At 42.4% G+C, this 26,607-nt stretch overlaps 1 protein-coding gene and 1 long non-coding RNA gene across 2 annotated transcripts in view; one reads left to right on the forward strand and one right to left on the reverse strand.

Annotated features, from left to right (window-relative positions):
• LOC309535004 overlaps positions 1–8,303 on the forward strand; it is a 654,277-nt gene extending 645,974 nt beyond the window's left edge. The window contains exon 2 of the long non-coding RNA XR_014220966.1: positions 61–8,303. This is a non-coding gene — a long non-coding RNA (uncharacterized lncRNA). The remainder of the gene's footprint in view (positions 1–60) is intronic.
• A 614-nt stretch (positions 8,304–8,917) lies between these two features.
• ALKBH3 (alkB homolog 3, alpha-ketoglutarate dependent dioxygenase) lies at positions 8,918–25,973 on the reverse strand. Its single transcript, XM_082226729.1, has 10 exons — positions 25,872–25,973; positions 24,439–24,569; positions 22,281–22,396; positions 21,200–21,234; positions 20,937–20,984; positions 20,051–20,154; positions 18,384–18,472; positions 16,404–16,613; positions 9,600–9,698; positions 8,918–9,033 (listed from the first exon to the last, which is right to left on the reverse strand). The coding sequence occupies exons 2-10, from the start codon at positions 24,515–24,517 to the stop codon at positions 8,941–8,943; spliced, it is 873 nt and encodes a 290-aa protein (XP_082082855.1). The 5' UTR covers positions 24,518–24,569; positions 25,872–25,973; the 3' UTR covers positions 8,918–8,940.
• Positions 25,974–26,607: the final 634 nt, after the last annotated feature.

Consider the following 26,607-nt stretch of genomic DNA (forward strand, 5'->3'; position numbering starts at 1 on the left):
GACTGAGAGGAGATATGATAGCCATCTTCAAATATCTTAAGGGCTGTCACATGGAGGAAGGAGCATGCTTGTTTTATCCTGCTCTGAAGGGTAGGACTTGAACCAATGGCTTCAAGTAGCAAAAAAGGAGATTCAGACTAAACATTCGGAAAAAACTTTCTGACAGTAAGAGCTGTTCAGAAGTGGAACAGACTCTCACGAGAGGTGGACGACTCTCCTTCCTTGGAGGTTTTTAAACAGAGGTTGGATGGCCATCTGTCTTGGATGCTTTAGCTGAGATTCCTGCATTGCAGGGGGTTGGACTACATGACCCTTGGGGATCCTTCCAACTCTATGTTTCTATGTTGTAAACAGCAGGAAGGACAAATTTCAGTGGAAGGGCATCAAATAGTCAGGATGCCACCACAGATAATGCATGCCCAAACCATGAATCCTAGTGGGGAAGATATGGAAAACCCCACTCCCATCAATTATAGGGTTTGAGTAAGCTGATATTGGAGGAGGCACTCCTGTAGATACTTGGATTCTAAGCTGTTTAGAGCTTTATAAGCCACTATCAAAACCTTGGATCAGGTCAGTAGCACATTGCAGCTAATGCTGTGCTTTTAAGATTGGTGTTACACGCTCCCATCCCACTGCCCCAGTTAATAACTGGGCAGCAGCATTCTGCACAAGCTGAAACCTCCGGGCTGTTTTCAAGGATGGTTCCACATCAATAGCCCAAACTGCAGTAGTCCAAACATAAGGTCAATACACCATGGTTTAATGATATCCCATTCCAGAAATGGCAATAGCTGTTTGTAGCTGGAAATAGGCATGCCTTGCCATCAAGGACACCTGAACGTTCCTTCAGAGGGAATGCTATCCCATCCAGAACAGGCTGTCTCCCAGATTTCTGCTCATATGAACAGCCTATCCAAAGCCTATCCAAATTTCAGCTGGATTCAGTTGCAGTTTATTGACCCTAATTCAGTTTGCCATTGCCTCCAAACACCAGATTCACGATTCAGAAAGAATGGGGAGCTAGAACATGCTGATAACATTGTATTCCAAATCACTATGTGACTCCAATGATCTGTTTCATATATAAATTAAATAGTATGGGAACTAAGATGGAACTTGGAAATTGCGCAAAATGAGTCTCCTAATGCTACTCTGGTAGCAACATAGTAGGTAGGAGCATAACCATTGTGACACAGTAACCCCAACCCACAGAGCGATTCCAGGAGGATACTGTGGTCCATAGCATAAAAAGTCAGATAGGTGTACTCTCTCTATCCCTGTCGATGGGTGAATTAGTTGTAATACAGATCTATTTCAATTTGGTTCCAGCAGCACAAACAGCCTCCTCTAATTACTTCTATTTTTCATAAGCTAATACAGTATATCATTTTTCCCTGAAATGGAGCATAATTAGCAGTGATTCCATTTTAGTATCTCAGCATGCCAGTCCAATCCTTTTGTGTACTTCAGCACCAATTATTGGATTTATTCTGGGGGAGAATGTGTCCTGTTTACTTCAGTTGCTATCTGCTTGCAATAAAAAAAATTCAAGGTTAATCTGCCCCAGAGGTAACAGGTTTTTGTACACTCTCCTTTCCATCATTTTTAGTTATTCCAGCCTTCTTTCATTTTTTTCATAAAAACTGATCAATGCCAACAATCCAACTCTGACAGGTTGGCATTAAAATGCACTCAGTTCAGAAAGCTTTCCATACAAGACTGTTAACATTGCAGCAAAGCCGTTCAAAAATCTTCCATCAGACAGAAATAATGTTGTGTTTCCAGGCTACAAAACACTTCACTCTAGTAAAATGTTGTCTCCTTCAAACCTCCAGATCAATCGTGTTTCAGTAACAAACAGGCACACTTTTATGGAGGAAATATTTTGTGGCAGTTGGGAGATAGTGGTGTCAAACTATCTACTGCATCTATTTTACCAATCTTCTCTAGGGAAAATTAATTGAATCTAGTGGCAAAGAGAGAAGCTAAAAAAACCCCAAAAGTTCAATATGATGGAACGTACTCATAGTCCTCCTTTTGGAAAACATCTTAGGATATATCGTTATATAGTTACGTTTTGAGCCTACCTTTCTCCCCACAAAAATTGATATAAGATAAAAGGAAATTGCTGTGCATGTTCGAGTGTTTTGAAAAATTGGTGAGAAACAAATGCACCATATAAATAATAATTTATGTCAGGGGTCAGCAAACGTTTTCAGCAGGGGGGCGGTCCACTGTCCCTCAGACCTTGTAGGGGGCCAGACTATATTTTTTGGGGGGAAATGAACTAATTCCTATGCCGCACAAATAACCCAGAGATGCATTTTAAATAAAAGGACACATTCTACTCATGTAAAAACATGCTGATTCCCAGACTGTCCACGGGCCTGATTTAGAAGGCGATTGGGCCGGATTCGGCCCCCAGGCCTTAGTTTGCCTACCCATGATCTATTCTATGTCTTCCTTGTGGACACTTCTGGAATGCTTACCCTCAGCACCATTTGTATTTTGGATGAATTTCAAAACTGGAATAATCTGTATAGAAATCTTCAATGAGGGGCAGTTGTGAGATATGGTACAGTGGAGAGGGCTTTAGTTTCCTTCCAACTATGATTCTAATCTATATGAAACCCCTTCCACTGAAAAGGGGGGGAGAGGCAGAAGATGGGCACTAAATGGCATTTGTGTGCTTAATATATATGGCAGTAAAGTCTCTATTCATATTTTTTTAAAAACACCTATTAAAACCAGTAAAGTAAAAGCAGTACATGATTATGCAAGTGGCAGTATCAGAGGACGAGTGTTTCCTGTACAGAGACAAAGCTGAGACATTTGTTTCTGAACAATGAAAATGAAATGTTTCAGTACAGACCCTGCCACAGCAAATTACTGATATATTTCAGTTCATTTTGCTGACAGATGTCAGAGTGAATAGCAGCTCTTCTGCTAAACCATCAATGGCATGCTGCATTCTCAATAATTCAGGGCACATGGTACAAGTGTACTTCCAGCAAACAGAAGCAATTGGAACGTTTTTTTTTAAAAAAAACCAATCATGTATCTGAACATGATTTTAAAATTAAAAGGTAACAGCTACATAAAATAGTGCCTTCTGAATCTGGATTCCCTTGCAGCCATGGAGCAAAGCAGTCATTTTCATTCTGATCAGCACTACTCATTCATTTGTAACACTTACAATCGCCACCCACTTCCAAAGGCTTGAAGGAGCTTAACATATAGTTTTCAAGTAAGCTCCCACCTAGGAAACTCCCAGAACCAAATGTGCTTAATTTCAGCAGAACTGCATCAGTTGTCATCAAATCATTCTATTAGTCCACATAGTTTCATACTATGCAACTAGCTTCAAAATTGTTCTGTAACAGTCAAGCATGGCAAGACATTTCTTTTACCCCACTGAAGTGTATGAAGGGGGGAAATGGTGAAAAGGAACTCCAGAAGCAACCAGGGATGTCTTTTTCCTCAAAATTCTTGTCTTGATTGTAGCAGAAGCCCCTAGTCAACAGTGTGAAATAGGCAGAAATTGACATGCAAGCCCATTAGAGTTATAGGGAAATGTTTCATATTTGTTCATAACTGAACTTAGAATCCAAATTTAACTTTATGTCAAATTTAGTCGAAAAATATTATTTTTTTTGCATAGGAGTGTGCTGTGCACCTAACTCTCTCTCTCTCAATTTGATGGTATTAGCAGTAGCAGTCATTCTGATACTGGATTTCAGTAACTTTCCAGGCAACGATACTGCCCCATGACTGGAGCTACATGCCTGCTCTTTCTCAGTGCTATTCTTCAGGCAGGACAGAGTAAAGAGGAGCCTTACACTGTCTGGTAGTTTAGGGAAACATCTTTCAAGGACTAAAGTTGAACTACATCCTTTGAAATAGTCCACTTTAAAAGGGGAAAATAGCTCAGCTCAGTTAAGTACTTCCTCAAAGAAAGTTTTATTGCAAAGCTAATGCTGGCCAGCAGGAAAGAAGAAACAAACACAAATGCCAAGCTCTGCTTCAATGTAATCCTTGTAACAAGAGCAAGACATTCTTACTCTGATCAAACAAATGCTCTTATCTCTGTGCTAGCAGAGAGCCAGGAGCTGGCTGGAGATGTGACAGTAGGGGAAGAGCAACGTGTGTTCAGGTGAACCAGAGCAAATGGCACATTGATCAAGATAGGATCAACCCTCAGCCCTTCTTGTTGGAGCCTGCACAACATGAACTATCCTGACAGGAGAAAACCGCTATCGCTGTATGCAATGGACAAGATTTCCCTCGCTCCGTTCACTGGGCTGTTGTGTGAGACCATTTTCTTCCTGCTGCCTTGTCAGCCTGTCTGAGAAAATAAACTAGCTCCAGCTTTCCAGAACAGGCAGCTCTCACAGCAGGGCATTAAACTGAAGTGGAGTTTGACTTGAAAAGGCTACCCAACATGGGTCTCCCAGGACCAGTTCTACCTATAGGCTTCCAGTTCTGAACATGACATTGACCATCCTCCACAAGCTCAAGACACATAGAGCCTGTTCTCTGATGTCGATCACAGGCCATAGGGTTGTCTCTTTTATGTTTAGGGAGCCTTCAGCATATGCTTTAACCACTGGTTTATCTCTGCTGTGCATTTCGTGGCTAGGCAATACAGTGGTTTGCTACACTATTAACAACGAGCAAAGTGCCCATTGTTATGATGTGCAGAGGATGAAGGGAAGGTTTATATACTGTGAAGACCTGCAGAGTGGAGAGGGCTGGAATCCTCTGCACATAGATAGACTCTTACACAATCTCTGCCAGCCTGGCCACCTAGCATGAAGAACAGAAAATAGGTTTTGCTCACAAGGTCTCAAAAAAACCCCAAACAGCACATTGTGGGGGGAACCACTTCTCCATATGGGAGTAACCATTCAGTTTTATGAGAGAAAAATAATGGGTTTTATTTGGTGTCACTTCTGAAGCAGGTGTGTAATACTTGTACAAGCAGCTGGTGGGGAAGAATGGCACCAAAGGATTAAGTACCCTCTCTCCAAGCATTACTGCTCAAAAGCAATTTGGGGTAAGTGAAAAGTTAACAGGAGATCCAGTCCACAGGTCTCCTGCATAAAGTGTAGTTTGACCTCAGTATCATTAGATGTCTGCTTGCCCCTTTTTTGTTTTTCTCAGTGGAAAGGTCAAGCCTGAATAACTAAGTGTTTATTTAGCAACAAACAAATGCAGCAAAAATCAGCCTCAGCTCATATGAAAAACCTTGGGACACATAAATTCACAGAAGTGGTTTCGGCTTGAGAGGGTGCGGCAGTGGTCCACAATTCAAGCAAACAAAATGTGTTGCTATAGAAACAGGGCGTTTAAAAGTAGCACACAAACACAAAAATCACACCAGTAAAAGAGCTTCTATTTCCAAGCTGAAAATGTTTATGACCAGAAAAGGCAAAGTGAGTGATCAACGTGTTTAGTTAAGCAAATGGTGCTAGTACTTGATGAGATATAGGGGAGGAAACATGCTGCCTTGGGCTAGGCAGTGCTGTGTTTTAGTTAGTTCTAGAGCTCCTTAGCCTCTTTTCTGCCATTTGGTATCCATGGCACTTGCAGTAGCACATCAGATGACTTGGCCAAATTGATCACTCAGGCTGTTCTCTGAACAAGGTTAACAGGAATGGATGGAATGGTGCCAGCCTGGCAGTTTGATAAAAACACACGAGTGATTTCAAAGGAATTAATCTGATAACACAAATGCTTGAAAAGCAAGAGGAGCAGTGGAAGTGGTAGAGAAGCTGGAGAACTAGAAAGTCTGGATTTACTACTTAGAACAAAAAAATACCATGAAGCATCCTCACTCACCCACCTCAAAGTGGCTTCCTTTGCTACAGAAGTCATGCCTTAGTATGAAGCCTTAGCAAAGAGCCATTGCTTCTCCTGTGCTTACAATGCCGTTTTCCAGTTCTGACCAGTGGGATATATCCTTATGTGTCTTCTGTTGTTGGCCTTACAACACGACTTCAACAAGAACAATCCCTGAAAACTGATCAACCACACAAGGAGAATTGTGGGGCCGTTTTGCTAAGTGAGCCACACAAACACATTCAATTCTACAGTTTGAAGAGAAATAGAAGCTATAAACTCTGAACAGATACATCTTGTATCAAAATGTCATGTTTCAATTTGGGGCAATGAAGAATCATGATAGCATTCAGAGACAGATGGGTTTTAGAATTTAAAAGAACTAAAAAATATAAATAAAAAAATCATCGTGTACAACTTAACTCTTATTCTAAAGCTGAAACAGTCAAGAGCCCTTGACAGATGGCAACGTCTTACAAAGTTCCTTCTAGGAACACATCTTCAGTGGAGTGTTCCTTACAAATATAACATTTTTATCTCGCACAATATGAACAGCATACACAACTCATCCATCAGTTCAATCTTTAATTAATGGAAGGATTCTGTATACCTTCAGTTCCAATAAATTCTTGTTTATAAGCAAATTGCCATAGAAACAGTTGCAAACTATATTTGAAATAAACAACTGGAGTTTTCCCCATTTCGTATATAGGTTACACTTCTCATTAAAATAATAAAGCCTATGTTGATTGCATATCTTCATGCACAGTGCCTCAGTCCAAAGGCAGCATTTGAAGGAAGACTTTTTAAACCCAATGTGTGGTACCAATATAGAAAGCAGTGATGGGGGCTATGCTTCTTGGTGGTGGCTCAGTTCACAGTGCTCAGAGGATGCTCACTCTAATGGGTAACCTATGACCACTTAGATGCTGTTGGGACTAAAATTCCCATCAGCCAAAGCCAGCATGGCCAATAGTAGTGTAGTCTAACAACATTTGGAGGGTTATAGGTTCTCTATCCATGCTATAAATATGGAAGAGTTGGGACTTAGACATATTCAAGAGTTTCCCCCCTATTGCAAAGGGTAGGCTTAGGGGACAGAGGACGAGGCTGATTTTGATAAAGCATCTCCTCCTGCCATGTTTTCTATTCCCTCCCCAGGCTCCATTGCTTATTTTAAATTAGCTGGGCCAAACTATGTTACATACATACCATCTAATTTAGCCCCTAGTATCCTTACACCAGGGTTGTGAGCAAGGTGCTCTCCAAATGTTGTTGGACTGCAACTCCCATTATCTCTGACCCTTGGCCATGCTCACAGCAGCTCATGGGCATTGTAGTCAAAACAACCTCTGAAGGGCACCAAATGGGCAAACGAAGCCCAATTAGATTGTGGGGTGAGGCACAGGGACCATTAGGGGAAAGTGTGGCACAAATGACCCTTGGATCCTAAAGCTCCAGAAGTTCACAGAAGGAATGTTTCCTGTCCCAAACATCCCCAGAATCCCATCCAACACTGTTCAGGTGGGCCCATGAACCTCCTTTTCAAGATTTCCTTCCATAGAATCTTCATTAAGGTAAACTAATCACAGTCATAGATTCTAGCCTACAAGTACTGCTGATTCAATAATTACTGTGGACAGTATTTAGACAGGGCTAATGCACAGCCAATGAACAACTAACACCTATAACCACAAGGCAGTAAGAAAAAAAAAAGCTGGATAACTTCATTGCTACCATTGAATTGGTAGTGAAACATACCCCTAAGCAGCAGGAATAGATCAAGGCAAGCATAAAGTAGGTTGGAATCTGCAGGCAGATTTCTAGGTAATCCAAAGATCAGCAAGGGTTTCTGGCTTGTCATGGTAAAAAGCCTTTTTTCCACCCTAAGTGAGGTTACTGAAATCAAGAAAGCTTTGGGAAACAGGAGACAATTTACCTGTGAAAGGGTATGTGAGCACAGGCACTGAAAACCAATTCCTAGGCTGAGTATGTACACAGATCACTTTATTCTGCAATTCTATGCCTGGCACCATTTTGAAACTGGTTCTCATTGGTGGCAGTCAGGGTTCTATTGGCAAGCAAAGCAAGATTCTGCAAGAATAAAAGCTACCTGCCCTGACATAGACTGGTCTTGGTGGATCATCCCCAAATCTTACAACCTGCCAATTATGTGTTGCCTTTGAAAAGTATACTGAATGGACCCTGAAAACAGGGTGGGAAGCAGTGCTTTATAGATAAGCAATATAAACCCTTGCTTCCCCCAAACCACTATGGAGCTGTGTATTCATTCTACTGCTGTGTGAGATGCATTTCAGTGCAATTAGGCAATTCTTGCCACTTAGCAGCATCTTCAATGCCAGGGTACTCTGAGTAGACATACAGAGGGTTTTTTTTTTGAAGAATGTGCTGTAGGATGCTCCTAGGAGAGGCCAGGACACTCTCCAAATGCATTAGAATACATTTGAAAATAAAGTTGAGATAGTAGGAATTTTTCAACAATGTATCACTGGGGAATTTAATGGTTTCAGGAGAGTCAGTTCTTTATACTGTGCTCACATACACTTCAGGTTTTTGGGAGACAGGCCTTATGTGTGCTACTGCAGTACCTCAAGTTGTGCTTTGATTATTCCCTCTGGGGTTAACTGAGAAGATTCTTATTCATATAACCAATTTTTATGTAGCACAGTACAAACAAAAAGCCCAAATGTAGTCATTCTCCTCCGTCAGGAAAATCCTCTCTCAGCTTGCCTGAGGGAAAACTTGTTAAAAGTGGTGCTTGCAGATTAGCAAGAACTCAAGATATTTGATTCAAACCAGTCATACTAAAATTAATGCTCTACAGGGAAATTTGTTTTTCAATAAAACAAAAATAGTTTACCACCAAGCACTACACATTAGCAAACAGTACTAGAAAAAGGCATCACTCATCACTGGGAACTTGCGACTGTTACAGGCTCTCATTATAGCAGCCTCTTTCTTCTCTCCCTTCAAATGCTGGCATCATAATACTGAACTGAAATCAGGCTTGTCTCACCCAAACCAGTATTAATCTCTGGCCTCACAGCAAGAGCACAGTACCACAGAACATTTCATTCATGTGCGCATTGCCTCAGAGTCTGAATACATTGTCCTAAATGTCAGATTTACACGGGCTTCCCTGGAGTGATATTCCTTGGGTACACGATGCTGAAACAAAGAACCAAAACAAAGTTAATTTGCTACCATACACAAAACTTTACTGTAAGTATATACAAAAATATCCATATTCTTGTCTATCTCACAACTTCAGTCTGGACTTACTTTTAAGGCTAAATACTTTTTCAAAGCTTTTTAAAAAAAATACAAACAAACAAAAGCTCAATTTCATTTTGCTTTGCTTTTTGAAAGTTATTTCTCCAATATTAATATTTGTTATTGCCACATGAGATTGCCACGCAGTGCTATTTAAGCAAAGTGTTACGAGGTTTCTATCCCACTCTTACTGGTTTATCAGAAAGGATATTATAAAATTATAAAGTAAGATCTCAGAGCTTTTTGAATTGTTGACTGTTCCATAAGAAGCAGTCCAATTCCATAGGAAACAACTCTCCATAATTCCCACTCCTGAAGACGTTTTATTTGTTCGTTACCTTTCAATCTTAGGTTCCCCAATGATTATGCCTTGTAGAAAACCAGGGGGAAGAAATGGCATCCAACCCCGGGGAGTTCAGGGGGAAGGTGAACTATTTCCACTTATGTTTAAACAGTCTCACCTGCCAGTCTTCTTGAGCTGCTCCTTCCATCATAAGCAGCGTTCCATGATCCAATGGTATATGCACCCTCTGCACATAAGTAAAGTCGTTGTTTTCTTCCTGAAAAGAGAACATTATGTACAGCCAATGTATAATTAACAGTTGAGCGAGGTTAGCCTGAGAGACAGAAACTTCCCAAGGTGTCCCAGCAAGTTCCATTACTTAGGGGGAATTTGAACCTAATCCATGGTTCCTAATCCAACATGCTAACCGCTATACCACACTGGTGTATCAACTACAGGCAACTCCCAATTTACACAGGGGTTATGTTCTGAGGCATCGCACACATAGATTTGAAACACCACTGGGAAAGCCTGCAAACACCCTCTAATGCCATGGAAACTCTTGAAGAACCCTTGAAAAAACCAGCAGCACTTACCAGACCACCAAACTCCACCATAATCGCTCCCTCCAAACCTCTTTTCTCAAACTCTTAACTCTCCACAAGGCCTCAAAGGTTGGTGGAAAGCCTCTCAGGATTGCACTTGCAAAGGCTTTCCTAACTCTTTTAGGGCCATTTCTGCTATTTTTAATGTCACTTCCGGGTTCGGCACAATGCACACGTCAATTGGATGCACCTACATTGGGAGCTGCCTGTATATCAAGTCTTGCTGCGTGTGGAGAGGGTAACTCCATCTCATCAGGTGGAATGTTAGGCAGAGATGGAGAAGCTGTGGCCCCCAGGTTTGTTGGTCCACAACCCCCATCAGCTCCACCCAGCATGGCCAACATTCAGATCAATTGTTTAAGGCACTAATACTCCACACTTCAGTCAAAAATGGTTCTCGGGGCAGTTTACCAAAACCATGATTGAGGTTGTAGCTCAATGACATCTGAAGAAACGCAGGTTTCCCTACCTGATCTAATTCTCAGCACTGCTATCCACTTTTTTTACAGCTAACCTGCTGTACCTAAATGTATCTGGCCCTGTTTTTGACTTACTATAGTAATCTTTTTCAAACAAGGTTTTGCTCCAAGCAATCTTGAACATTATCTGGAGTTCTTGAATGAGAAGCTCAGCAATGGGGCTTGGAATCTAACAGCATCTGGATGTCTGCAGGTTCCCCATTCCTGATCTGTACCAGTCCTTGGGAAACAGCAGGCACAAAAACATGTGTTTTGGAAAAGTATACAGTGGTGCCTCGCAAGACGAAATTAATTCGTTCCGCAAGTTTTTTCTTCTTGCGAGTTTTTCGTCTTGCGAAGCACGGTTTCCCATAGGAATGCATTGAAAATCAATTAATGCGTTCCTAGGGAAAGCGCCTTCAGACCAGGTCCAGGGACAGTCTGTCCCCCGACCTCTTCTCTGAAGGCTGGGGGGGGGGGACAAGGGCTCTGCTGTCCCGGGGAGATTTTAAAATGCTGGGGGTCGGCAGCGAACGCTTCGCTCCCGCCCGCCAGCATTTTAAGATCGCCCGGGGCAGCGGAGAAGTCTCCACTGTCCCGGGAAGGCAGGCGGGGGGGGGGAGCAAAGACTTTTGCCCCCCCGCCGGCCTTCAGAAGAGGTTCAGGACCTCTTCTGAAGGCCGGCGGGGGGGGGGGAAGTCTTTGCTCCCGACCACCAGCAATTTAAAACAGGTCCCCAGAGATTTCCCTATGGGCTTTCGTCTTGCGAAGCAAGCCCATAGGGAAATTCGTCTTGCGAAGCGCCTCCAAAACAGAAAACCCTTTCGTCTTGCGGGTTTTCCGTCTTGCGAAGCATTCGTCTTGCGGGGTACCACTGTATTTGGGTCAGATGTAGTATGTTTGGCACAAAACCAGATAGGGAGAACTGGCAAAGATGGAAGTTACCATTTTTTGTTTGACAGAAAATCCAAAGATCAAAGAGTTGAATATGATGCTGGGAACAAGCAATGGATCACATGTCCCATGAAAAGCTGAAACAGCTGCCTTTCACAAACTGAACTCGGGGGATAAACAATGGCATTAACACAAAGCAGGGCTACAAGTTTACTGGGTAAAATCTAGCAACTGGCCTGGACAGGGGGAAGAAATCAAGGAAAATGAAGACACTCTTTGAAATTCATGTATTTCTACCATCCACTTGATGCTTAAAATGCTTTAGAAACAGTCAGGACTGGGTTTCTTACCATGGCTACCCACATCTCCAAGAACCTCAGGAGTATATACTTCCACTGTTGAAAGCTGGGAGACCAGGGTTTAATCCCCACATGGCCATGAAGCTCACTTGGTGACCTTGGGCCGGTCACTGTCTCTCCCCTTAACCTACCCTACAGGGTCGTTGTGGGGATCAACTGATGTGTGGAAGAACCATGTATGCCACCATGAGCTCCTTGGAGAAAAAGGTGGCATATAAATGTAATGAACAAATAATTAAAACCAACCTGTACAGTGGAGAAATGATGCTGGTGATGGAAAGGGGGGAAGCATTGGGGAAAGATATACGGCTCTGTATATGTGTGATACAAGCAGAGGTATAGGAGCAGGCTAGCACTGCCAATTCTACTGTGCTCCTCCCAACATATATATCTCAGGCTATTTTTTGTTGAGTTTAGGGTCAGCATAACCCTTAATTGGGGCTAGTGTTGATTAATGAAAGCCAACAATGAAAGAGTCATCAACGATGCATGATCTGGCCCAGAAGAAGGTTGCCAACGTGCTGTGCAGCACAGACTTGGCTGGATGATGTGTCTGAGCAAAACAATTGCCCAGATGGCTTTGGCAGGATATTCTGTCAGGCATCAATCAGGGGGTGGGAGGGAGGCGGAGCAGCAGTCATCTAAGAAAGCAATTTAGCTGACATAGGAAGCACCTAGTGCAGATTTTATCCAAAATGACTGCATCCCTGTAAGAGAGCAAACCAGCCAGGCTCTCCATTTTTGCACTGTTATCATGCATGCATTCTATTACTATTACCCACAAGAAAATCACCAGCACCACCACCACTTATATCCTGCTTTTCTCCAAAAGTGCTCAGAATGGCAGACATATTCTCAAGTGGCTTACAGGTATACTTCATCTAAAGTGTGAAGATAATTTTTACTTAGTGGCTGTTGTGACTAAGAGGGAAGGGAGAGTACGATACTATCATTAATAAACAATATAAGTGGAGACCGTATGGAGTCAAACTCATTTTTCTTTGTTACGCCTCTTATGACCCTCCAATTCTGAGTTAAGTGTTATATTCCACACATATTGGGTCCAAGTTTCTGTGTGGAGTAGAGGGTGGTTTCCCCCCAATTGGAAGCAGCCACTTGTCTTGCTGCTGTCACAGGAAAGACCATCAACTCTTTATGCTTGACATTTGGATTGATACCATTTTCCACTGATAGCAGGGCTAACATGGCACAAGATGTTGCTCCATAATAGCAGATGACAATGAAAAAAATGTAAGTCCAGAAATCCTCCATCATTATATTAATTCACCCTAGAAGCCTAGACCCTTCAAACTGCCCCATTTCTTCCTTTACAGGAAACCCACAACAACTCAACCTTTTAAGGCATCAACCCAGGAGTAAGTTCTAGGGAACACAGTGGAACTTACCGTATTTTTTGCCCTATAGGACGCACTTTTTCCCCTCCAAAAATGAAGGGGAAATGTGTGTGCGTCCTATGGGGTGAATGCAGGCTTCAGGAAGCTATCCACAAGCCGTGGGAGCCCGGCGCAAAGTCGTGCAGCTCTTGGCAAGCCGTGGGAGAGCTGCGCGACTTCGGGCAGATATCCGCAAGCCTGGGGAGACCGGTGCGACTTCCCGCCGGGCTCCCTAGGCTTGCGGATAGCAGCCTGTTCCGGGGGCTGGAGTCGGGGGAAGCTCGGGCTTCCCCCGTCCCAGCCCCGCGCCTGGGGGGGAAATAATTTTTTTTCTTTATTTCCCCCCAAAAAAACCTAGGTGCGCCCTATGGGCCGGTGTGCCCTATGGGGCGAAAAATACGGTACTTCTGAGGGAACATGTACAGGAGTGCACTATTAATGCTTCATCAGCAAAGCAAGAGCCTTTCTCTACAGTTCCTACTCTCTGAAATATCTTTTTTCTTTTGTAGACAATGAATAATTCTTATAAGTACAGGGGACTGGACCTTGCTCAGTGTCTCATTGGAAGGACAAAGTTAAACAGAGCATGAGTTTCCAACCATGTTTGCTCTTTGTATCTCTAGACTATCATGGACATTGTTATCTAACACATATATAACCCAACTCCTCCTTCCACCCCCCCTCGCAGCTGTTTCCTTGGTTACCAGCAAAGCAGCAGAGCTGCTGCCTGCCATCTAGCTATTATAATTCAGTTTCATAGCTTACACTGCAGTGTAGATTTAAAGCTAGTAGGTTAACTGCATTGGACTAATTCCTTAAGCAAATGCAGGGCTCTGCAGCAAAACTTCCCGACGGAACAGGGAATTTCTGTAGAACGTAGGACCTACTGCTTAAACCAAAATCTTGGATATACCAGGATCTTTCTAAAATTGAAGGCCTCTTTACAAAATTAGCCACAGTGAACATCATTAGTACATGCAATGAATCCACACTAGTTTTTAGAACCTTATACTCTGTGTATGCATAATATCGCATGTATAGAGACTTTGCAAGGAGCCACAAATGACTCAGTTACATATCTGTGTTAAATAATACTCTGGGTCATAAATCCAGCATTTTACAGAAGCATCAATGCCTCGGGCTATTCACCATGCCAACTTGCTTAAGGGGCTTGTGTGTCTGTCACTTCAGTACAGAACAAACATTGATTTCTGGCTTATTGCTCATGGTTAGTTTCAAACAAACAGACCATGATCTTGATCTGGGCCACCCAACAAGCCATACTATGACGTGCTTGAAATATGCAGGTGTTACATGGAAAGACCCAGGCCACTGGAGGAAGCATATTCACTATTAAACCATGGTTTGTTTGTTTGTTTCATTAAATTTATACACCACTTAATTGCAATGATAGAACAACTTTAAAAAGTTTAACTATGGCTTATTGGGCCATGTGAATGGGGCCTTTATAAAAACCAATAAACATTACAAACCAAGCAAGACTGAGAGGAAGACAGCACCCTGGGAAGGAAGGTAGGATCTAACTGGAGAATCACTCTGTCACTATAGAAGACACTATGGAAGTCACCCCAGCTGATGCCACCTCTGTAAGAGCTAAAAATTAAAGCCTGTGGGGCTATAGAGGGCGATTCAATGCTTCCAGGAGTGGAGGTGGAAGCATCCACCACTTCCCTCCAACAAGAAAGAAATTGTAGATGGGCAGCAAGCCAGTCCATGGAGAGGGAAAGGAGGGAGGAATCTAATCCTTTTTTTTTGTACTTATACAAAGAAAGAACAGTAGAAAGAGTGAAGTAACAGAAGAAGAAAATTGCTAAGCCAAGATGAAAGAGTAAGGCAAGCCAAAGTGGAATGTGACTGCTTGGTTGAGGCAGGAACAAAAAACTGAAGAGGGGCCAGAGTATTTCCTATAAAAGCTACTCATGCCTTTGTCCACTAAAGGTGCAAGCTAAATTATATTTATTTATTTAGGTTATAGTAGTTTTTTATGCTGTTAGTTTTATTTTATTTTTGTCAGTTGAATTTTATGGCTTAAATTATGTATTTTTGGTAAAGTTTATGAGTTGCTTTGAACACCTTTATTGGCTGAAAGAAAGCATAGAAATAAACTCTAAAGAACCAAACTACAGAGCAGAGTAAAATAATTCCAACTAAACATATAATCAGAAATGCCAGTAGTGATTGATAGGACACATCTAGGACTTAATTCTTCCAGATTAAGTTTGTTCCCATGGCGCCTTTTTACACACAAAACATAGCTCCCCTCTTTTTTCCTCCTTGGCCTGTCTGAAAGAAACCTAAAACGGTTTTTGCTAGCTGAAAGAGTGACAGTTTCAAGGTAAAATGCAGCTAAACAAGTTTTCCATTAGACTTTATTTCAAGGAGAGACCAAGTAATGCAATGTTTTGAACCAAGTTAGTGAGTAAATTTGAAAACATAGCAGAGACCTCTTTTGCATCCATAACTGCAGTATTTACTAATGCAACCCCACTTAAGCAAGGGTTATGTTCCTGGTTACTGTGTGTATACATGAAATTGCATATAGTGGGGAACACCATCTAAAAAGCCTCTAACATCTTCGGAACCTCTGAAAACCCTTTAAAAAACCAGCAGCACTTACTAGCTACTGCTATTTCCCCGCTGGTTTTGTGCCATTTTTGGTGTTTTTGCACTCTTTTCAGGCTATTTTTGCCCTTTTTGTGTCCTTTTGCAATTTAAATCAAATCATTTATTTCCCGGCCCCATGATTCAGTTGCACGTGAATCAAGCACATGTAAGTGGGGAGTTGCCTGTATACATAGACAATCATGTACTTATTACATCACTACAGAAACAATCACTACCATCAGGCAACATTATCACGCCTATACTAGCAGGAGTAATAGATTTGAGGAAGCAGCTGAAACTAGCTTTAAAGAGTTAATGCTCTTTGAGCCCACCCTAGAAGTGTGGTGTAGTAGTTATGCGTGTTGAACAAAGACCTGGAGACCAGGGTTCAAATCCTCAGCCAGCTATGAAGTTCACTGGGTGACTGTGGATCAGTCACTGTCTCTCAGCCTAACCTGCTTCACAGTGAAATAGGGAAGAGAATCTTGTATGCCACCAGCAGCAATGGCCCAGGGACTACTGACTACCTGCACAGAAATCATATTACACTATGCAATTTAGAATAACCAAATACAAGGTCAACTCCGTAAAGGCCTTTCAACTGGTTTACACAGTTCCCTACAATGTAGAGAAGCCAACACACTTACAGGCAAAGGTTTTTTCCTCATCTCAAACATCCGGGTAGCACCAAGGCTGAGGGAGGCTATGACAGGGTTTCTTCCCAGCTCAGGCTCGTCGTCACTGTGCCAGTCAACACTGTCCTTCTCATTTCGATATAGGTTGCACAGCAGAGAGTTGAAGGAGTGCTTCGTGAAATCTTCAATGCGATCCTTCAGCATGGTCAACAGTGGGTGCCACTGAAAGTTTGTTCCCACAGAAAAAAATGGACAGAAAAAACCCGGATTAACATGGGAAGAAGTACAAGCCATATGCAGAGGGAGAGATGGGGCGTGAAAAAAATATGCAAAGCATCGAAGGGAGATTTCCAGGGCATCGAAAGGCTTGGAACAGCTGGCAAAAGGACCACCTGATCTCAATCCATTGTTAGAGAACACTGAATAATGGATCAACTGCTCCAGAACTTTCCACGCCAGCTTGTGCCATGTTCTCAGCAGTTTGTTTGTATGCATTAAATTGACATTAAAAAACATGCCTGGGGGCTATGCCATCAGCCAAGGCCTCATAATGCCAATCCGATGCTTCAGCCAATGTGGTCAGATTGGCAGTGAAACACAGAGCCAAATACAGCAGCATAGGAAAGGGCATGTGTAACCTAGCACTCTTGTGCACTTCAGTTTTAAGGTGTTGGTATCTGTGCACTTCTCACACAAACACATGCTCCTTGCCAAGTAAGTGTTGTATTTTCATTGTGCCAAACACACCTCCAATAATTTTGTTGTATTGTGCTGAAAAAGGGAAAAGTGATGAGGAAAAGGGTAGAAGAAGATAAGTGGGACTATGAAGGGGACCAATTTAGCATCTAGTTAAAAGAAAAGGCAGAAAAAGTTAATAAACTGTTACAAACCTAATTAGTACGATTTTGGAAAATGAAGAGAGTAAGAAATGGGTTTTGCTATGTTTGGGGCATGCACATATATTACACATTAGTTTATCAAAGTGAAGTAAGAGTTGCTTAGCTTCTAAGAGTTGTCAAGAACCAAATCCATTACATATTCTTCTTTGGGGCTTACTAGGAACACACCCACACCCATATATTACCATGCTTATTACGCTATTTTATTCTAATTGCTTCTCAGACATGATATACCACGTTTCTTTATTCTTTTCTTGCTGTATAGTGAGCTTTGCTATTGTTGCCTGTATTTTTAACTTTATTTCAAAATTAAATTCCATGAGCAAGTCACATGTGCAAAGAAAAAAAAAGCTATTTGCATTTTGATTCTAAACACATATTCATAATCTCTCCCAGTTGAGTTGCTGGATTTTTATTTATTTTTTACAATCTGAAGAGGTGCTAATCTTAACATACCTGTATAAATTCCTTCATGAAAATCAGAGAGCCTGGCATTATTACACCAGTAGTATTTTCCAACCATAGTATTTTTTTAATAATCATGTACCACCTACCTGGAGCCTGTAAATTGCTCATGGCACTCACTGAATGTGTGCACCTGCGCTAAAATATTTAAACTAGTTTCAACCCTATTAAATTTCATGACCCATAACTAATGAACAACTGGAGAAGTTAAGAGATCCCCCAATGAAGAACTTACAGCGCTGTATCAATAGCACAATATCAAGGGTGTACCCTAGGCAAAATGACGCATTTTAAGCTGGCTGAAATTCAAGTGTAGAGGCAATCCTACCTGGGATGGGAGAACTAACACTGATCTCCCATTCTAACATGTCACCTGACAGCAGGAATACAAACAGGCATTCTTCTGTAGCCAAGGAGTAACTGCTGTCCAGTTGTTATGGAAAAAGTCAGCAGGCTACCATATTATTAAACTTCTATCCTACTCATCCTTCCAAAAGAGCCCAGTGCGGCATCACAACAGCTGTACTGCTCACTTTTAATAGTGAGATTCAGATAAAAATACTGTATTGTATGTAGGCAAAGTTATTTTAACTTCTGCAAGTACACATGTTTAGGCATATATACATACATCAGCATTTGCCTTCATTGTTAGCCTGGAGTAAGTATATGGAAGTTCACCATACCAAGCGGTGAGTCTGGGTTCATCGTAAGACAGATCTAGAGAGAAAGAAAGGAAAAACAAAATATCTGTGACCCCCATATAAGTAACCCAGCCCCGATATACTGACCAAAGTACAGTTTGGTAAAGATCCTTGGTGGATGGCTTGATAAATGAAGTTCCCTCCTCCCCAGTTCCATCTGCAATTACTCTCTGCATTTACTCAAAGATCAGTAAAAACACTCCTTACACAGAGAAAGAAAGCCTATCAATCCACTTAGCCGAATATGGTCTACATCAAGGGCAGCCATCATAGTTCACTCCAGATGTTTGTTGGACTACAATCCCCATCATCCCCAGCCAGCATGGCCAATGGTAAGGGATGACGGAAACTGAAGTCCAGCAACAACTGGAGGACATCACATTGGCTGGCCTACAATAACTGGCAGCAGTTACCTAGGGCTTCAAACAAGAGGCATTTCCAGCCCTACCTAAAGATGCCAGTGACTGAATCAAGCAGGCACTTCAGGACTTTAAGCAGAGGCTTGACAACCATATGTCAGGAGTGCTCTGATGGTGTTTCCTGCTTGGCAGGGGGTTGGACTCGATGGCCCTTGTGGTCTATTCCAACTCTATGATTCTATGATTCTAGGACTTGTTTGATGTGGTCGAGGGAGAGATTTTGTAGGCTGTTCATATTATCTGCTGTGTCATCTTGCTTGCAATACAAGACTATAAAAAGATACAACACAACTGCCCCCAAGTGGACAAAACTAACAGAGCATACTTCTGCCTGCAGTAATAATAATAATAATATATATTGGTACACCACAGATGCAGCTAGGAGATGTATTTGAAGGTTTTCCTTTAGGGAAAGCCTATCAAACTCTATGAAGCAGAATTGCCACTGTTGACCTTTGGTGATAAGCACAAATTATGGCCTTGGTGTCAAACCCAAAATCTTATTGTCAGGCCCTGTCCAAGGGGCAGGTAACCGTAGGACACGCTTTTGCTACAGATTGTGGTTAACTGTGATCCTAAGCTATTAGAAAACCACTGGCTCAGCAGTCACACTGTGCTGAAAGGAACAAAGCAGGTTCAAGCTGCTCTCTGGGAGACAGCATGTCTGAGCAGCCCCAGTAAGCCATCGTTTGACTTACTGTGACATGTGAACCAAGCCATGATGAATAGAAGGAGCATTCTAATATTTTTCAAAATACATATGCAGGAAAGCATCCTTAGAATGCCCACATGAGGATTGGGAAAGGACAGCGAGAATGGTCTTGGTGCTCCTTGACCTGTTCCAAATGGTACCACTCTCAGTGACTGCCACTGCTTGGGACCTTTCACAGCTGCATGGCCTCAGCCACCAGCTTTCTCCTCCAGAAGCAGGCAGTTGTAATGGGCCAGGAGTGACTATATTTTCTCTCCCACATCATCCGCCACCAGGTAAGTTTGTCCAGGGGTGCATGGGCTTCCAACGACTCCAAAACTGCTACAGCCAGCAGTGACAATGGAAAAAGGGGCTAAGGGCTAAAGCAATGTGTCAGCCTAGTGGGTCCTGGCAGATGCCACGGTAACAGCAGGCCTGGCCACAGTAAAAGTGGGCAGTTAAACGAGAATGACTGTACCATTACCCTGCCTGATGTGTGTTCTCTGCCTCCAGGGGATCTCTTGGAGGAGTTGTTCAAACATCCAGTCTGCTTCGTTTAAGTCAATGAAGCCAGGAATCAAATGAATCCTAGCACAGGAAAAACTGGATTATACAGGAGCATTGCGAGATCCGTCTCCCAAGCATTTTAATGTACAAATGCATTTCAGTTTAAGTGCAAGTGCTAACTTTGACACATGGCTGTCATTCAAAGCTAGTTAGCAGTTTATGATTTTTAAAAAATCTCTTTACCAAAAAACTTTATTAAGACAACTTCAACAGACAAGCTTGCTATCTGTGTTTTTTCCCGTAGGAACCTGGAAAAGTACCTCTAACATTAGATACTGAAAATGAAGCTTTTATGGCATATCCAAAGAATATTATTCTTGAAAATGTTTCTATGCGGCCAAGCGTATGCAGGCAATTAAAAAAGAAAGCTCCTTTCAGTAACACTTAGCTGATGATCTCTGATTTTAGCTTTAATGTTGTTTTTATTGTATATAGACATTGTTATAAACCACTTTGATATTTTTAATGAAATAGCGGTAGATAGTTTTATAAATGAATATATAGATAAAAAGTGACAATATTTTGAAGAGAAAATAAGGAAAATACAGTGATTCACAGGAAGATCAGTGGAGCAGCTAGCTCAGAGATTTTCCAGCCATTTCTGCTTCCAGTCATTCCAGGAATATGCAAGTGAAACTTGGGAAGCAAGAGCCTTTCCCTGTATTACTGTCTAGCATAGTCCACATTCAGTGCACTGAAGTACACGCTTTCTGTAGCACCAATGCGTCAGCCAATTCAGTACTGGCCAGAATCCAACTGCATTATTCTGCAATAATAACAAAGGAGAGTTTTTATCTGCTTACCGAGATATTCCTGATGGTGATGTGCTGATCTCATACACACCCTGATTCCTAAGAACAAGGAGGAAGAGAAAATCAGTCAGATATGGTTGAGCAGGCATACGTGATTCAGAATACCAACAAGGGCCAGGGAAAGAAAGTCTACTAAATGACCACTGAGGCCATTCTTTTGCCATGGAAAAGCTAATAGGAAAGAGAAGGTGTTGTCCATATCACTATATGTCAGAAGAGCACCTTATTCTACAATGAATTCAAGTTGTACTTACTCTATTCTTTTGGGCTCTGGGGGTCTACGCACCACCTAAGGGGAAACAACAACAACATTCTGTAGAGCAGGCACATTCAAGTAAGTTAGCTAAAAAGGGGTAATTTGGTAACCCAGTAATAATCCTGCACGTGTCTTAAGTTTTCATGGATTGGTTACTGTAAGCAGCATTGGCAGCCTTTGAGCTGGACAGTATATGTTATTTATTTAAAATATTTCCAGCTTGTCCTTTATCCAAGGTTCTCAGGCAGGAAACGGTAAAACTGCAGTTAGAAATAACAATCCATAGCAAACATGAACAGAATAAAATTCACAGTACAATTCATCATTAAATGGTAGACTACAAAATCCAACTGAGTATTAACAACCTCCCAAGGCCTAAGTGAACAACCATGTTTTAAGCTGGAGTCTAAATGGGGAAAAAAAGAGTAAGACCATGCTGAAATTCAGTGGGGAGTTCCACAACCAAGGTGCCACCACAGAGAAGGCCCTTTCCTACACCAATGCGTAACATATGATTCCGGCAGTGGGTTACTAAGGAGGAGCTTCCTAGTAGATCTTAACATCAAGGCAGAACTATATACGGAGAGGCTATACTTCAAGTATGCCAGCCCCAAGTTACTCAAGGCACTGTAAGTCATCAGCAGTATCTTGAACTCAGACCAGAAAAGTATAGGCAGTCAATGTAATTGTTTAAGAACAAAATTAAATATGGATTCAACTGGCTACTTCACTCAGCAACTGAGCAGCTGTATCTTGTGCTAGCTGCGGTTTCTGAGGAGTCTTCAAGGGCAACCCTATGTAGACACATTACAATAATCCAACTGGGAGGTTATCAGAGCATGGATTATTGTGGCCAGAAGCTTTCCCCGTCCAGAAGCAGCTGTAGCTGGGAAAAAGCATTCTGTACCACTAAGGGAACCTGAGCCTCTGGTGACAATGCCAAATCTACGAGTAGACCCAGAAAACAAACCTGCTCCTTCAAGAGGGGTACAACCCCTTCAAGAACAGATTGAATACCTTATACCCAGACCCTAGCACAGCATTTCTGTCTTGTCAGGATTCGGCTATTTAATCTCTACCTCTTCTGGGGCTTTAAAAACAAACTGCCTTTCAGATGGAAGCTGCTCCTCTCTTCTCACCCGGGACTGTGTTGTGCTTGCAAAGGCTTGGTTCCTGCGGCTGGAAGTTCCAGAAGCTAAGACAGAAAAAGAAAGAACCAGCCAAATTAGTTAATACACATGGCTTGGTATTTCTGGTACACTTGTAAACAGAACCTCAGAAATGTAGCTTTGAGAGTGACTCCCAAAGCCGAAGATCTCAAATCCCTTCACAAAGAACATACCATTTTTTTGAGAACTGTATGTGAAATAATAATAATAAAAAATCCACTGCACAAGTGCCATGTATCTAGATCTTCAAAGACTGCCCATGTAAATAACTACAAGATGAAGCTTTCCTTCTATAACCTTTAGGTATAATACAAGCAGATACATGAAAGCCTGGCAAACATTTGGGTGGAGGAACTATCACCCTCCTTTCCCCCCTAAAGCCTCCCACCCCCCACAAAATGGAGATAAAATTGGATTATGAAATATTTTCTTTTACAGTGTTGAACAAAATGTTTGAGACAAGGTGTTTATATATTTCTCTGCCAAAATTATTTCTAAAACTGTAACAGAAAAGACTTTTATATAAGAATATGTTCAATATTTGATCATTACAGTTCCATTATTTGATCAGAGTACAACTCTCAAATGCAACAGTAAGACACGTTTCTGCCACTTATGGGGAACCTTCATTGTCACAAGCTTCCTTGGTTTGTGGCCCTCTTCTTGCTAGCATAGTTAGTGAATCTATTTTTGCCCTCCTGAATATGTCTTAAAGAACTGGGGGTGGGACAACATACAGGGCAACCTAATTTTGTTACTATCCCAATTCAAGCTGTCACAAATCTGTTGAATCCAAGATGCAAAGGCAGAAATGTAAGTGATGATAGCACTACTTCTGAATTTGTTAAAATAAGCAGCACACTTAGGACTTGATATTGGAAAGGTGCTTTCAAATGTTGCAGAATACAGAACACCTTCACGTGTCTAGCCAAGGAAGGAAGTCTGGAATTCTACCAAGCATATACCTCCTGCAACGCTGTGGCAAAGCCTTTCCACAACATAGCCTCAGACTCCTCTTGCTTCTTACCTACTTCAGATTTCTCCATCTTCTGCAGCATGTGAAAGAAACTGGGAAATGTTTGGAAATACGTGTATCAAATCAAGAAATAAGCTGGCATGTGAAAGAGTAGAAGCTGGTTTCAGTCTGGGCAAACCTTGTTTTTAGAAGTGCGTGGTAAATTTGGCAAATATGAAGAAAATGAAACTGATAGTGAAAGCTTATAGTGAAAGCCTGATTAAATTTTATGCAGTATTCATGTACCTGAATAAACTGTACTTTTAATATAACAAATAGTAATTCTATGGTAAACCAAGTTATACATAATGCAAAAGAAAGAATGAAAGGTTACACTGGGTACCTTGAATGCATATACTATTCAAACCTGAAATCAGTCTTGTAATTGTCTTTTTACTTCAGATGTTTATCTCTAGGAAGCATAAAGGCTTATGCACACAGTTCTTCAGGCAGACTAAAATTAGTATGCTTACTAACTTTAGGCAGTTAGTATATTTACTTATGCTATTTATCTCAGGAAAACTTCTTAGGAAAAATTGGAACAGCATCTATTAAGCAGAACCCCAGATATTGGAATGGCAGAGGAAAATGTTGGATCCACTGACTTTTTGAACAGCAGGTTCTCTCTCATACACGCAGAGCACACCCTATGCCAACCACCCAGTCAAACTACTCATTTTTGGCCAGAAATTCAGCAGAATGATCACCACATATTGTGCTGTAGGTGGAACTTGTAGTCCTATTTGAAAAGCAGGAAGAGATGCCACCAAACCAAGCATACAGACCTGTTGGGACCCAAGGTCTGAAGAACAAAGAAGATTATTCCATTCTCTTTCCTTCATCTGGTTTGGAATGGTGCATGCTTTCTTATACAAGGAGCAGGATAGAGGATACAACATGCCTTTTGGTAATAGTCTACAAAGGATTATCCCCTAAGGTTAAGAGGCTTAAGAACATTATACAGATCCAAGCTTAGGACTGGTAAAGAAAAACAGACAATTTTAATTTTGTTCAATTATATACATCTATATAAAAACAAAAACATGATCTTGCCTGCACGAGAAGCTGCTCTGTTATTAACTGGTCCAGCCCAGCCCCCCTGCACTCTGGCTCTTTGCCTTTTATCTTCCATTATCCTTTAGAGTATCTTCCAGACCCTGTTGCAAAGGATTTAGCTTCCTTTTCTGTTTTAAAATATAAAGGAATGATAATTAAGCACATTAAGATATCCATGGCTTCTAGAAAGGTGTTAGAACATAGCAGATAATAGCCTATCTATAAGCCACAGAACCCCAGTTCAAATGTTAACTTGGGCCACATTCAAATCATACATATAAAGCTCTATGATACAATTTTAAACAATCATGGCTCCCCTCCTAAAAATTTTAATTCTGGGAGCTGTAGTTTGCTAAGGGTTTTGTTGGGAGACCCCTATTCCCCCCACAGAACTACAATTCCCATACAGTAGTTCCCATTCCTTCACCCTGTGAAGAGGGACTGATTACTAAACCACTCTGGGAATTGTAGCTCTGTGAGACAAATAGGGCTCCACTAACAACTCACAGCACACATAACAAACAACAGCTCTGAGAATTCTTTGGGGGAAGCCGTGACTGTTTAAAGTGATATCATAGTGCATAAGATGTAGGATGTGAATGTGGCAGCCTTAAGACTTTACTTACCTGAAAGTAAGCCCTATTAAACTCAAGGGTAAATTACTTCTGGGCAGATATATGTAGGTTCATTCATGAACACGCTGCACGGTCTCAGGCAACCTACTCTCAGTTCCCAATGTGTGATGGTTACTGTGTCAAACTCAGACCTGGGAGAGATCAGGATTCATATCCAGCCCACGGAGCTCACTGGGTGACCTTGGGCCAGTGAAGATAAATGGGATAGGGAAAGAAGCGCGCACGCCACACCTTGAGCTCCTGGAGGGAGTAAAGGCAATATATAAATCTAGCTACAATATATATATATATACTCGGGGAGAACTATTGCTTTGGAAGATGCAGCAGCAGCAGCACAGCTACGGAGCCGACAACCTGGAAGTGATCTCCCATTGAATCCAGTGGGACTTCCTGCACTGTCAGCGGCTTGGCCTCAAAGACGCAGACCCCCCCCCCCCTTAAATCTCTTCAGAAGAGGCGAAACATACACGGGAGCGAAACCCGTGCACGCTCGGAACTACGCTGGAGCCTGAGGAAGAGAAGGCAGAGAACGCGGTATAAACACATAAACACACACACACACACACGAATAGACTTATGTATATATGTATGGCGCCTCCCCTTCCTGAAGCAAAATTCAGGGCTCAAGCAGCATAAGCATCGGCAGAAGGCCGCCTTTCTTTTATTTCCTCACAACTCGGCCTACCTAAAGCCCACCCACCGAACCTCCGCGCTCTTCCGACCTCTCCTTTCTTCCCGCCCTCCTTTTAACTACCATCCCTCCCGCCCCCCGCCGTCACCGGAGCTCCCACTCACCGGCGGCACAAAACACAGCGGCGCCCTCCTCCTGCGCCAGACACCTGCGGTAAAAGAGGCAGCCCCGCCCCCGCCTGCGCGCGCACGCTCAGGAAAGCCTCCGCCCCCTTCTGCCCCGCTGCGCGAATGGGAACCGACAGGCGGCCCCCTCCCCCGCGCGCCAGACCATTCCTTGCGCAGGCCCCGCCCCCTCTGCTGACACCGGGACCTCCGAGTAAGGTCCGGATGCGCGAAGGAGCCCTGCCGCAGAAAGCCCGCCGGCCTACCTAGCCTAGCATAGGGGAAGCCGCGACAAGCAACAGCCTTCTCCCATCCCTGACCCCCAAGCAGCTGGCATCAGGGCAGTAGCTAGGGGATGGTGAGCCCCCCCCACAAATTCGGCTAAATAATATATCCATAAATATGTCTATAAATAAAAATATACATTATTGCCTCATAAGGTTTTAAATAGAGGGTGAATGGAATGGGGGCGGGGGCGGAAAGAAGGCAGAAAGAAGAGCTAATTTGTCCGTGGCTAGGGGGCGAAATGGAGGGGCGCGGGTGGCACTGTGGGTTAAACCACAGAGCCTAGGGCTTGCCGGTCAGAAGGTTAGTGGTTTGAATCCCCGCAACAGAGTGAGCGCCCGTTGCTTGGTTCCTGCTCCTGCCAACCTAGCAGTTCGAAAGCATGTCAAAGTGCAAGTAGATAAATAGGTACCGCTCCGGCAGGAAGGTAAACGGCGTTTCCGTGTGCTGC

Source organism: Podarcis vaucheri (genome assembly GCF_965113315.1).
Source record: "Podarcis vaucheri genome assembly, chromosome: 1".
NCBI classification, from domain to species: domain Eukaryota; kingdom Metazoa; phylum Chordata; class Lepidosauria; order Squamata; family Lacertidae; genus Podarcis; species Podarcis vaucheri.

What these genes read in the sequence shown, in the direction of transcription:
- ALKBH3 (XM_082226729.1), bottom strand. Translation starts at nt 24,517, where the DNA reads ATGGAAGATAAAAGGCAAAGAGCCAGAGTGCAGGGGGGCTGGGCTGGA. An exon ending in CAGAGCAGCTTCTCGTGCAG is followed by an intron (nt 22,397 to 24,438) that starts GCAAGATCATGT and finishes TTTCTGTCTTAG; the next exon opens with CTTCTGGAACTTCCAGCCGC. An exon ending in TTTTTAAAGCCCCAGAAGAG is followed by an intron (nt 21,235 to 22,280) that starts GTAGAGATTAAA and finishes GTTTCCCCTTAG; the next exon opens with GTGGTGCGTAGACCCCCAGA.